At 45.5% G+C, this 12822-nt stretch overlaps 1 protein-coding gene across 3 annotated transcripts in view; it reads right to left on the bottom strand.

The window, feature by feature from the left end:
* Positions 1-12822, bottom strand: part of LOC119952956 (phospholipid-transporting ATPase ABCA1-like) — a 216373-nt gene that overhangs the window by 173359 nt on the left and 30192 nt on the right. For all 3 annotated transcript variants that reach the window (XM_038776597.1, XM_038776599.1, XM_038776598.1), the window contains exons 2-4: positions 6850-6951; positions 2918-3011; positions 157-298 (exon numbers count right to left, since the gene is read on the bottom strand). In XM_038776597.1, coding sequence (XP_038632525.1) covers positions 157-298; positions 2918-3011; positions 6850-6915 — 302 coding nt within the window. In that variant the 5' untranslated portion in view covers positions 6916-6951. The remainder of the gene's footprint in view (positions 1-156; positions 299-2917; positions 3012-6849; positions 6952-12822) is intronic.

Below are 12822 nucleotides of genomic sequence, written 5' to 3'. Positions count from 1 at the left end.
CCCCGGGTGGGGGTGAATTAGGTGCGGGGAACGGGCCCCGAGGCCGTCGTGAACCTCGGCCGATTTCACGACGGCCATCCCGGTTTTTTATCGGGAGCGGAGAATACCGCCCAGGTACTTTGGAGGTGAAACAGAATATGTTCTGACATTTCTTACATGGATTGGTTGAAATTCCCCACAACTCCTGGCATTTCTCCCGGTGTAGCTTGTGGAAAGCAAGGATTTTCAATATTACAGATGGCTCCCTGTATCCATGGCAATATCCCTGCTGATGGTAACGCTTTGTTTGGAAAATGACCTGTCAAGAGCAATGAGCAAACTTTAACGGCAAACTTCTCTTTACCACTCAGTTTTTATTTTCTAGACATTGTTGGAGTAAAAAACAATAAATGTAATAAATACAGAACTTTAAACATGATGTAACTGGAAGACGTTCACTGAGGGTAAAGTAAATTAGAATTTGAAGACTAGTTATGTCCATGCACTGTTGGCAAAATTGCATTTCGTTACTATCAAGCTCAAAACCACACCTGTCAGGGACACTGCTCATCCCAGGCCATTCCCGTACTCAGCTGGGAGTCCAGTTTCTCAATGGATACACTCTCATATTGGACATGCAAAAACAGGAAACTGTCACCATCAAGCACTCTAGGTCCTGAGCTCCTCCTGGTGCCCGCACTTAATTGGGAAAATGGCCTGCTAAGAGTCAACAAATCAATAATCCATCACTGCACAAGTTAATGCTGTGGGAGGGAGCCTATTTTGTTTTGGCTATTAAGTATCCCCAGGTCATGTACAAAGAATAGATGCAAAGTAAAGTTTACTTTGTTTTGTTCCCAGTGTCCCATTAAGCACACCAACGTCTGGTGCAGCGCTAGCTAAATACAGAGTCAAGCTCCATTAATTCCACCTCTATCAAGCACTACCAGATCAGGTAAATCCATAAGTCATATACAGAGTAATGCTCTATTTATTCGATCCAAACATTGAGCCCATGCACCAGTCCAAGGATTGTAGAAAAATACCATTTCTCTTGCCGGCTACACAGCAGGAGCTCGGATTAAAAATAATCTTGGGAGAAATGATCAATCTATGTACCTCATAAATGAAAGCTTCAGTTGAATGAGAGAAAGCTTGTTCAAACAGCACTTAGACAGCTGGCAAGACAGCTCAGGGGCTGTAAGGAGCCAGTACGCAGTAGAAATTGATTCCTTTGAAATTTGGGGTGGTGCCAAAAAGAGAAGTATGGACATTGTACTGGACTAAAAGACAGCAAAGACAGAGTCATGAACAGTGAGGGACTCAGAGCCCAAAAAATCTGGTTCACAAGACATCTTTTATTTCTAAGTATTCCATTATGTGCAATCAGCTCTGGAGTGTTACTTCCCCGAGAGTATTGGCTTTCTGCCAGTCACTGCAATGTTGGCAAAACCATTCTGCTCTGGATTAACTTATCTCATGTCCTAACTCATTGGGCAATATTCATCAATGTGGCTACATTTTCAGAGTCTGGGTTTACTGGCTGCTCTTCCTCGAAAAGATGAGGTACTGGTGTTGTGTGCAACGTGCGTTGTACAGCATTATACTATGCGTGCAACGGCAGTGGATGGGGCGGCAGGTTTAGCTCAGTTGGCTGAACAGTTAGTTGGTGATGCAGAGTGGGTTCAATTCCCGTACCGGCTGAGGTTATTCATGAAGACCCTACCTTCTCAACCTTGCCGCTCACCTGAAGTGCGGTGATTCTCAGGTTAAATAACCACCAGTCAGCTCTCCACCTCAAAGGGAAAAGCAACCTTTGGTCATCTGGGTCTGTGGCGACTTTACTTGCGTTATTCCACATACGCACAGGAAACTATACATCACACAAGCCTTTATGCCCTCCATATCATGCGGTATCAAGACACATGTGCAGTGTAGTAGGAGGCCTTTTGACCCATCGAGTCAGCACCAGCTCTCCAAATGAGTGTTATGACTCAGTGACATTCTCCTGCCTTTCCCCCATACCCTTGCACATTATTTATATTAAAATAATAATCTAATGCCCTGTTAAAAGACTTCCGTGTTAAATTAGTTGGGGTTTCAAAAAAAAAATTGCAGTTCCTGATTACTACCCAAGGATTCCTGCTGAAATCTGGTGAAGACAGAAGAGTGTTGAGTTTGACTTTGGAAAAGCCGCAAGGTCAAGGCAGAAGGAGGGAAGGTTTGAGAAATGAACAATGTGTTTGTGGCCTCCTGGAGTTGGGGAGACATTTCAACAAAACTGGCGACAAGACTTTGCGATTTTACCTTTTCCAAGGAGGGGGAAGGGGGAAATCGAGAGAAGGGAGGAGATGGACATGGGTCAAAATCCAGTGACAAGCACAGTAAACACATATAATAGCTTTCTCTCATTTCAATATACAAAATTATTCCCCAACCCCATGTCGCCCATCCATCCTACTAACGATCGCTTTCAATGCTCACACATTCTGAATGGCCACCTACACGAGGCCCCAGCATCTGCAGAACCCGTTGTAGTTCAGAAATGATTAACCAGAGTAATTTTGAGGGGTTTTTGAACTCATTGGGGTGGATTTTCCACTTCCCCAGCCGCGTGTTTCTCAGTGGCGCACCGTTGCTGGCAGCGGGATGCTCCCTTCCCACTGCTGACGAATGGGATTTTCCATTGTAAGCAACCCACACCGCCGGGAAACCTAGTAGGCGGGCATGCACTGCCGGCGGAGAATTTACCTCACTGCTTTCCGTCATTTTTGGGGTTGAACTCCAGTCGAGGAAATAGAATTCTCCGCATCCATACCCGAGCGAGAGGCGGCACTTGGGGTACTGACCACTAGCATAGGCTTCTAGGCAGTGGAGGGATTTGGTGAAGATAAAACTGGAAAACAGTGCATTCATGTATCAAGTAGCATTTACTTACATTCATGCTGCTGATATGCTAGATGGGTCTGACGCACTGAGACTAATATAAAGAAGAGAAAGAGAGGCCACAGTAGCTCGATAATCAGCTGAATCTGCAAAACAAAAACAGTAGGAATTCAGAATCTTTAATGCAGATTTTAACACTCATTTCACATAGAACATGGTGTACTGTAAAGTCCTCTTCAATGTGCCCGAGACTGCAGCACTAATCTGTTCATTCTGGCTGTTTACAGAATAATAATGCATTGAAATGCCATACCTATTTTGTTTTGTTTTTTGCTAAAATCATCAGACTTGGTCAAAACCAATTAATGAGCACCTCAGACCAGCCTATATCCTTCGGCTTGTCAATAATCATTATTTCTGATGCACATTTCAAAAAATGAGAAGGAAAGTCAGATGGGGAGAGTGGAAAATTAATTTAGTTTTAAGACTGGAAGAATTGGAAGTATAATACCTTGTCTTCTGTCCCAAAGCACTTTACATTCATTTTGCCCGCCTCTTCAGGCCCCCCCCCCCCCCCCCCCACACACCCCCTTATAAGAACCCCCCATTCAAGGGCCCCCACCAACATTCTAGGTGCTCCTTATTACCTGCCCTGCACCCCCCCCCCCCCTCATCTACCCCCTTTCATGGCCATGGCCCCTCTCGGGCAGTGCCAAGGTGCCAGCCAGGCAGAACCAAGGTGCCCACTTTCCAGGGGGAAGGCCAAGGGGCCACCCTGACCTGTCCTTAACCACCCAGGGGCCTATGATAGCCTCAGAGACCCCCAGGGTGCCGTTCCACCTGGTCCACATTTGTATGGACCGTACTAAACGACACCTGGCTGGGGACTCACTGGGGAGGATGTTAGATGCTGGGCGGCCCATAGATCCTGGGTGAGTAGGCCTTAGTAGGTTTAAGGCCTACTTCTGCAAGCGCGGCTTGGTCACACCCATTGTGGGCAGTTCCAGATCTCGTCGCCTTGCAGGACTTGGGTAAATATCACGAGGCATAGTGGCTGCTGGGAAGCCAGTGGGAGGGGCCATGACGCACTCCCGTTCGAGCACGACGCGGCCAGTAGATATCGCCCTAGGATCTTTTACTTATACCTTGACGGGCAGACAGAGCCTCAGTTTACCATCTCATCTGAAAGACAACACCTCGGAGAGTGCAGTGCTCTCAGTATTGCACTGGAGAGTTGGCCAGATTCTGTGTACAAGCCTCTGCAGTGCCATCGAGTTCTGACTCAGGGGCAAGAGTGTTACTGAACCACGACTACTTGGGGTGGGGGGGGGGCAGTGGTAATGCCACCATACTTGTTATCCAGGGACCCAGATTAATACTCTCGGGAACTGGGTTCAAATCCACCATGACTGCTCGTAGAATTTAAATTCAATTGATAAATGAAACAAAATTGAAATTGGCAGCAAGTCCCAGTAACAGTGACCACAAAATTGTACTTTAACCTATTGTCCTTACCTTGTCCGGCCCACATGCAACCCCAGACTATCACAAAATCCTGGGTTAGTGCGTGGTCAATTCCTGTCCCACTTGACCCACTGTCACAACATCGGTGAAATTAGATTTAATTTAAAATACCCTCGTCCCTTGGTGGAGCCCAATAAAATTATAATACAGACACACCCCACTTGGGTGGAAAGGGATAAAAAATAATAAAAAGATAAAGATCTTTGATGCACTGGGATGACTTCCAGGCAATATCTTTCTGAAGTTCCGGCTTTCATTTCGGTACTTCTTCCTTCTAGGCTTGAGATGTTTTTCTCTGTCAATGTTGTCTACTTGCTCTGCAGACTCGAGCATCATTTCACGTTCACAGCAAAGGGTGTTCCAGACATTCTTGCTTTCAGAACAATAGAGCAGTTTTTTTTTCACTTCAGCAAGAAAGATAGAGAGCGTTCCTGTCACTTTCAAGGTCTAAACACTTCTGCCCAGTTCTCTCAGAAAGGAACCAATCACTGACCATTGTCAGGCAGAAGACTGTCCCTGGCCAACCCACTGTTTGCCAGTCAACCAATCGATCCAACTCCTTCTTAAGATCCACTCGGTGCCGAGGATTCTGGCTTCTCTCCAAAAACAAAACCTCGGAGCATAGGGCCCTGACAAGCTGCCTGCTTCAACTTTGAGTCTTCTGCTTAAAGGCACATTCCAATTCTGGGTCCATGGACCAAAATAATAAAGTTAACATGAAAGAAATGGAAACAAAGGAAATAAACAGGAAATACTCCAAAAGACCCACAACAATGTGGTTGACTCTTAACTTCCAAGGGATGGCTGATCTCATCCTGGCCTTAACTCCACTGTCCTGCCCATTCTCCATAACCCTTCAACCCATTACCAATTAAAAATCGGTCTAACTCCTCCTTAAATTTACTCACTGTCCCAGGATCTCTGGGCTAGCGAATTCCACAGATCCACAACTCTTTGAGAGAAGTAGTTTCTCCTCAATTCTGTTTTAAATTTGCTACCTCTTACTCCAAGATTATGGCATTGCCTTTTCAAACATAAACATATCCCATTTCATATGACAATGCAGATTCACCTCGATGGCTCCCTTTACCTTCAGTATCAAATAGCAACATTACTGATGGGGAATAAATCAGCCCGATCTGTAATCAGCTTTAAAATCAAGCCCGCAATCTTAAACCAGTCAGCGAACAGACTTGAGTCGCTCGTGGATTGGAAATTGTGGTACCAGTGAAGATGCAGAGTGTTCAGCCGAGAGCTGCCCGAAAGTTGTTCCTGGGATGGGGGCATTGTTGGCAAGGCCAGCATTTATTGCAGATCTCCAATTTCTCAAGAAGGTGGCAGTGAGCTGACATCTTGAACCACTGAAGTTCTTTGAGTGCGCGTACACCAACAGTGCTGTTTGATAGGGGTTTTGATGCAACAACAATGAGAGAAGAGCAATATGTTTCCACGTCTGGATAGTACATGACTTGGAAGGGAACCTGCAGCTGATGGTGTTCTCAAGTGCCTGCTGCCCTTATCCTTCTAAGAGAGGCTGCAGGTTTGGGAGATGCTGTCAAAGGAATATTGGCGTTTTGCTATGTTTGTACATGGTACACACTGGAGTCACTGTGTGCAAACAAACTCTTTCCTCACATTTTCCGTTACGCCACTGAAATAAAAGGAGCGGAGTCGCATTCATCGAGGCATCGGAGAGAGCTCACAAACCTCCAAACAAATTTATTTACACAACCCTCCAAGCACCATCTGCCCTGTGTTTTTCAGGATCTGCAGATCGCACGTCGCACTTAACCATCTCAGGGTCAATCGAACCAGACAACTAGAGACATCCTATATCCAGAGGGACTTCCCAAGAAGGTTTGAGAGGACAGGCTGCACTGATTTGCATTGCAAACACCTCATTTGGAGACATCATTGTAACAAATATCACATTGCTTCTTTACCTCCATAAATTACATGTCAAGAATTTCTGCATCGATGCCCAAAGGAAAATATACAACCAACACAGCTCCCAAATTCATTCCTCCCTAACAAGTTTGATTTCAGAGCCACGGGTCACATCCCAGAACCAGGGAAGGGAGAAACAAGATCAGCCAGAGTTCAGCAATGATTCTTGTCAGGTGACAGACAATTACTTGTGTGGAAAAACTGGACTGCACTTGGTTCTGATCCTATCGTGACTGAGTAGCCTGTCAACACTGTCTAAGCTTCACATGATGAATGGTTAATTCAGTGAAAAACCAGAGAGATAACAAGATTAATGGAACTGTCCAGGAGCAAGCAGTGAGTGACCTCGGGAGACAATGGGTTAAGGAAGGAAAAACATTTTGCAAAACATTCAGACTGTTCCCCCTTTAATGATCTGCTCTGCAGTGACCTCCCGCACGATTCACAGGCAACACTGAAGATAGCCAAAAGACAAGGATTAAGACATTGGTTTAATAAAATCCCGTAACTCACAGTTCGTCTTTTCCGATATGTGAAATTCTTCCAGAGGAGAAGCCGGAGGTGTATCCAGAAGCTCATTTTCTTTATTATTGTACGTTAGGTAGCAGAGGTAGCCTGCAGAGGACAAATATAAAACTGTCAGGTTCATTTAGTTCAAGACCTGTCCTGTACCGATACCATACATCAGACTATTCAAGACAAAATATGGCCTGACAAAATATGGCCTTCCTGGAAATCAACCACATTTATTTCCTGTCCAGCCTCCCTTCCTCCCAGGAAAAAAGACAAAAGTTAAATAACATCTTTCATTCAACCACTGGCTCTGTCAAAGTGTTTACAGTCAAATAAATACTTGAAGTGTGGCCACTATTGCAATGCAGGAAACACCGCAGCTAATTTATGCTGAGCAAGATCCCACAAACAACAATGTGATAATGGCCAGGTAATCTGCTTTCGTGATGTTGATTGAAGGATTAATATTAGCCACGACACCTGGGATAACTCCCCTATCCTGCTTCACAGCAACACTATGGAGGTCTTTTGCATCGCCCAAAGGCAGGATTTAACAGCTAGTTTGGAAGACAGTGCCGACAGCATTGCACATTGCAGCGGTACCACACTGGAAAGCACAAAAGTATAGACTGGCACGAGTTGAACGTTGTGATTCAGAGGGGCAAGTGCTACTGAATGAGTCACATGGGGTACCGTCTCTGGCTGGGGGAACAGATCCCAGTGTTCAATTCAGCAGCTGCTGATCTTTTCTGTGATATGGTTCCATAGCCATTGATTTTTGATGGGGTAAGGTTCACTGCTGCCCTTGGTACCTCATCCAAATAGTAATTCATCACCCATCTGTCTGAGCCTTGTGCTGGCAGGCTAGTCAACTGTGGGCAGCATTGCAACTGAGCCTAATCCTTCTCTAATCTGTGCCAACACTAGCATTATCCAGAGGGATCTCTGCTGGTTTCTTTCCTTCGTAACCAAAGTCTGTTGAGGCCACAGCGTTAGAAAGCCCTCACGTCTTAAGGAGTAGCCTGCCTGCCACGGTTACCATCCCGGCTCATCTGAAGGATACTCACTTGAGAGAGATACTAAGAGGCGGTTTGTAGCAGGCAGCAAGAAGCTACTGAGTCAGAACCTGGGGAACTTGAGCCCCATTGTGAATCAGGATCCTCGAGGACGGAGGAGAGAAAATTGGTGAAAATAAATAAAAATTAAGGATGTTGACCAACTCTGAATACTGATACAAAAAAGCTGCTGTGAACAGGCAGCCCGTATGACAGCAGGAGATTGAGACCTGTGTTAGTCGAGTAAAGAACTGAGAATGAGCCGGAGAACCATAAGCTTGCTCCAAGGTCACACTTTGACAGTACTATAAATAAAGCAGGTTTTGGACACAAAAGGGGAGCAACGCTGGAATTGTTCCAGTTTCAAGCTTAAAGTGAGTCCAAGGGAAAAAGGAGTTAATAGGACAGGGCCAGATAGAAAATATGTCAGCATTCACCAGGGGAAACAGGAATTTGCAAAACAATCTGGATCTTTGGTGAAAAAAGGTGGCGACAGAAACCGGGAAATACTTTCAGATGCACGAGTGTGGCACAGGGTCACAGTTAGAAAGGGCATGTTTATTAGAGGACAGTTGAGGGCTCATTGCCAAATCAGTCCCATAATTAGTTTGAGCATCTTACTTGCAGTATAATGGAGGCTGTATCTTAATTTACTTGTGTGATAGCATAACCCAGTAGTATAAAAAAATAGTACACCCTTGTGACCCATGCCTGATAGTCATGTTTTTCACATGTTTACTTTTTCAAGCCCTCGGACAGCAGACCAAACACGACTTCATACAAATTGTTAAGTTACTTAATTTCAAAACAGTAAATGTGAGCAGATACACAAGCATGTTTTTGTGTAATGATGAATACTATGCAAAAACTACATCAGTAGGTTCTCCTGCTGACGTAACTAATTTTCTAACTCCTCTAAGCAGTGTTGCCTCCTTCTCACAGGTCTTTTGCTGTCTGACTGCTTCACTGAATATTTCTGAGCCCCCGTCAACCAAAGCATGGGGGGGGGGGGGGGGGGGAATGCATCCTGCTGGTTCCTACAGTCCCACTGCCATATTATACTCTTAGCAAGTGTTGAATGACATAAGGTGGGACTTCCACCCCTCACCCAGGAGCAATTCCCACCTTGGAGAGCTGCAGGTCAATCAGATTGGCCAGCAGCCAGTAGCTCTCCAGTCCCACTCCAACCCTTTCCTTCCTGGAAGATGCACTGCATAAAGCTTCCCAAGTCTAAGTCCTGGGAAGCACAAATAAAGGGGACTGAGTGGGGCAGATAGGGAGGGGTGGGGGGGGGGGGGGGGGGGGGGGCTGCGGCAATAGGTCAGGCCCTTGTTTCAAACAAAATACATGTACATACATTTTTTTCAAGTATTTTTATTGGCATTTTCAAAATTATGTACATTGCCGTTTGTTTTCATTTATTGTACAGTACAAAAAGGCTTCTTCTTAGGTTTCTATATTTACAGTTTGTCGCCGCCTGGCTCAGTGTACAATCCTCCCTACCCACCCCCCCCCCCCCCTCCCCCCGCCCATCACCCCAGATGCCCTCCCTTTTTTTTTTAAGTAACTGTTTTAAAATACAGTTTTGTCCAAGTTATGGATGCAGGTATATACCTTGCAAAGCAGAACACATAAGCGTTTCTAACAAAAATATTGAACAGTCAGGATTCAATTTCATGCTCACTCTGTGTCCTAACCTCAGACCACTTCAGCATCGTGAGTGCATTGTGATTTTATTTATTTTTAATATAGAGTATCCAATTATTTATTTTTCCAATTAAGGGAAATTTAGTATGGCCAATCCTCCTAGCCTGCACATCTTTTGGTTTGTAGGGGTGAGACCCATGGAAACACGGGGAGAATTTGCAAACTCCACACGCACAGTGATCATGCATTATGATTTTAATATGGCAAGTAACTGGTTGGAACAGAGCAGTGCTCACCATCTGATTACCGATGGTGGACATGGGAAGGAAGCCGGACAGATAGCAGCAATCTCGAGGGTGGGTGATCACCTTTGCCATTTATCCCCATTTTGCAAGGAGGAGCTGAGCAGAGGGTAATGGAGACAGGGGGTCACTGGCAACACCACCCACCCACCCCCCCCCCCCCCTCCACCCCCACACACACACCCTGACCCATTTTTCCAGTACTTCACTGGAGCAGTGACTGAATGCAGAAACATCCTGTTCCAGGTCAGTGGCAATGGTAACCCTACCAGGCTCACCAAGGGGACATGGCTGGAGATGGCTAACGAGGTCAGCAGCAGGGGAGTGGTGAGAACAGAGTGTCATGCTGGAAACATTTCAAGGATCTTCTTCGATCTGGCAATGGGAGTCCAAACCCACCATTGCTGTCTTGCTCACCCTCCACCAATGTGGACACTCACACCTCAATGTGTCCTGTGTGTTATTAGGCACGGTGACACATACATTGTGATAGAGCTGGAGGATTCTGGGAGACAGGGTCAGCTGCAACCAGTCGCCCTTAGAGGATGGAGGATAGGCAGAGTCTTCCTCAGCAAAGAACAGGTGGATCTACCTGGAGAATCAGTGTGTGTTGTGTGTCCAGATGTCAGAGTTCCCGGAGGCTCTGTGGAACCCTAGGATGGGAATGGAGGAGTCCATGCATCTCTCATACCCCCCAATGTCTCAAGTCAAATTCAGTCAGGTTGTATTCTGGAAGAGGAGGATCAAATAGAGAGGAATATTGGAGTCAATGTCAAATATGTTCAACATAACAATTTAAAATGGGTGGAGGCAGAAATCTTGCAATTATTTAAGAAACAAATGGCCATCTTGAGCCTCATTTGAACCATCTGGGTTTGTAATCAATAGGTTGGTGGTCATTGAGCGGAATCAACCTGCCCCTGATCAAGGGAGGCCATCTGGCACAGCAATCAAACAGTTATATCTCACTAGAAAGAACAGGGAAAGAAAATCTCCTGTGTAGATGCTCCCACAAATGGTCATCTGATTCATAGTAAGAAGTCTTGCAACACCAGGTTAAAGTCCAACATGTTTGTTTCAAACACTAGCTTTCGGAGCACTGCTCCTTTCTCACCTGAGGAAGGAGCAGTGCTCCCTCCCCCCACCTGAGGAAGGAGCAGTGCTCCCTGCCCACCCCCCCTCACCCGAGGAAGGAGCAGTGCTCCGAAAGCTAGTGTTTGAAACAAACATGTTGGACTTTAACCTGGTGTTGCAAGACTTCTTACTGTGCCCACCCCAGTCCAACGCAGGCATCTCCACATCATCTGATTCATGCAACGGTCAGCTAAGTGGACTACTTGGCTTCAAGAATCAGCCTGGGTTTGGTATAAAAGGTCTTCAGTTGTCATGAGGGAAACTGTCTGGGAGGAGAGGCTGGACAGAGATCAATGACCTTGTTTAATCTTCAATTAGATTTCCAACTTTCCAAACTCTTCCTTCTTTACTCTCTTGCCGATCTCCCATGATTCTTCACTGTTGCTGGTACATAGCTTGTTTTGGCAGCTTGGTATTTCCTAATTTGTACATACTAGCAGATCTCCTATTTCTGGGATCCGGAGATGGACTCTAATGTTTTGTTGCTAATATGGAGCAGTGGTGACCTATCCCTTTTGAGAGCAGTGCTTGGGTACCCCCTGTTCAAAGACAATGTGTAAAGACACAGCCAAACAGCAGGTAGTTATTGCTTGCTAATCATTGGCTTTTACAGGTTAGTGGTGGTATCCCAGGGCATTGGACATCCAGACTTTCGTTCTGGGGTCTGGAGGACCCTCCTGCCCTCTTGGCCCCACTAAATAAAGTTTTAGCTTCAAGGATTTCCTCTTCTTCCGAGATGATTTACTTTGTGGACCATAGCACTACACTCTGTATGCTTTACCCGATGTCTAGGTCTATGTATTTACATTGTGTATTTATCATATGTCCTATGTTTTTCATGTATCTGTCTGGACTTTGCGCAGAACAATACTTTTCACTGAATCTTGGTACACATGACAATAAATCTAAATATACATATCGGACAGGCACTGACCCAATAGGCTGTTAAAACTGATGCTTGAATCCTAATGGTATCGTAGGACCCTAATCTCCACCTATGAATGAGGTCCCTGCCCGAACCAGAGAGCCAAATAATCTACTCCACAGTCATTAACCCAGCAGGAACAGGATAGCAAGTCTGTCCTGCATTGCAACACTGACTGCATTTCATAAGTACTTCATTGGCTGCAATGCATCCGGTTGTCATGAAAGTGCTTCTTTTTTCATTCTTTTTTCATTCACTTTTACTTCACCCTCACTCCCACCAGGTAGGATGGGTGAAAAAATCACTATCTCCCCCCCCCCCCCCCCAACAGTTCTCCTGCTCCCCTATAATACTGCAGGCAAGTATACCACTCAGTGGGATGCTGAATTATTATTTTGTTTGTTAATTGGATGTGGGCATCGCAGGCAGCATTTATTGCCCATCCCTAATTGAAGTTACGAGTCAACAATGTTGCTGTGGATCTGGAGTCTCGTGTAAATCAGACCGGGCAAGGATGGCAGATTTCCTTCCCTAAAGGACATTAGTGAACAAGATAGGTTTTTATGACAATTGACAATGGTTTTGCGGTCATCATTCAACTTCTAATTCCAGATTTTTATTGAATTCAACTTTCACCATCTGCAGTTGGTAGGATTTGAACTTGGGGTCCCCAGAGCAGAACTCTGGGTCTCTGGTTTACTAGTCCAGTGACAATACCACTATGCCACCATCTCCCTTCTAAGCTAAGTTGAGCCAGTGGCAGCATTGGGTTCTACTACTGGCTTCTGTGCCTGTGGGTTAGGGGCTAGAAAAAAGGTTTAAAATTGCTTGTGTTTCTCCTATTGCACCATGCACATGCGGGCATCAGGCATTGTACAAGTTTGAAGTCCACTCAGCTGCCTCAGGTTCA

This window comes from Scyliorhinus canicula, chromosome 18 (genome assembly GCF_902713615.1).
Source record: "Scyliorhinus canicula chromosome 18, sScyCan1.1, whole genome shotgun sequence".
Lineage (NCBI taxonomy): Eukaryota > Metazoa > Chordata > Chondrichthyes > Carcharhiniformes > Scyliorhinidae > Scyliorhinus > Scyliorhinus canicula.
Note: the sequence above shows the minus strand (reverse complement) of the source record. Positions and strands in the feature narration are given on the sequence as shown.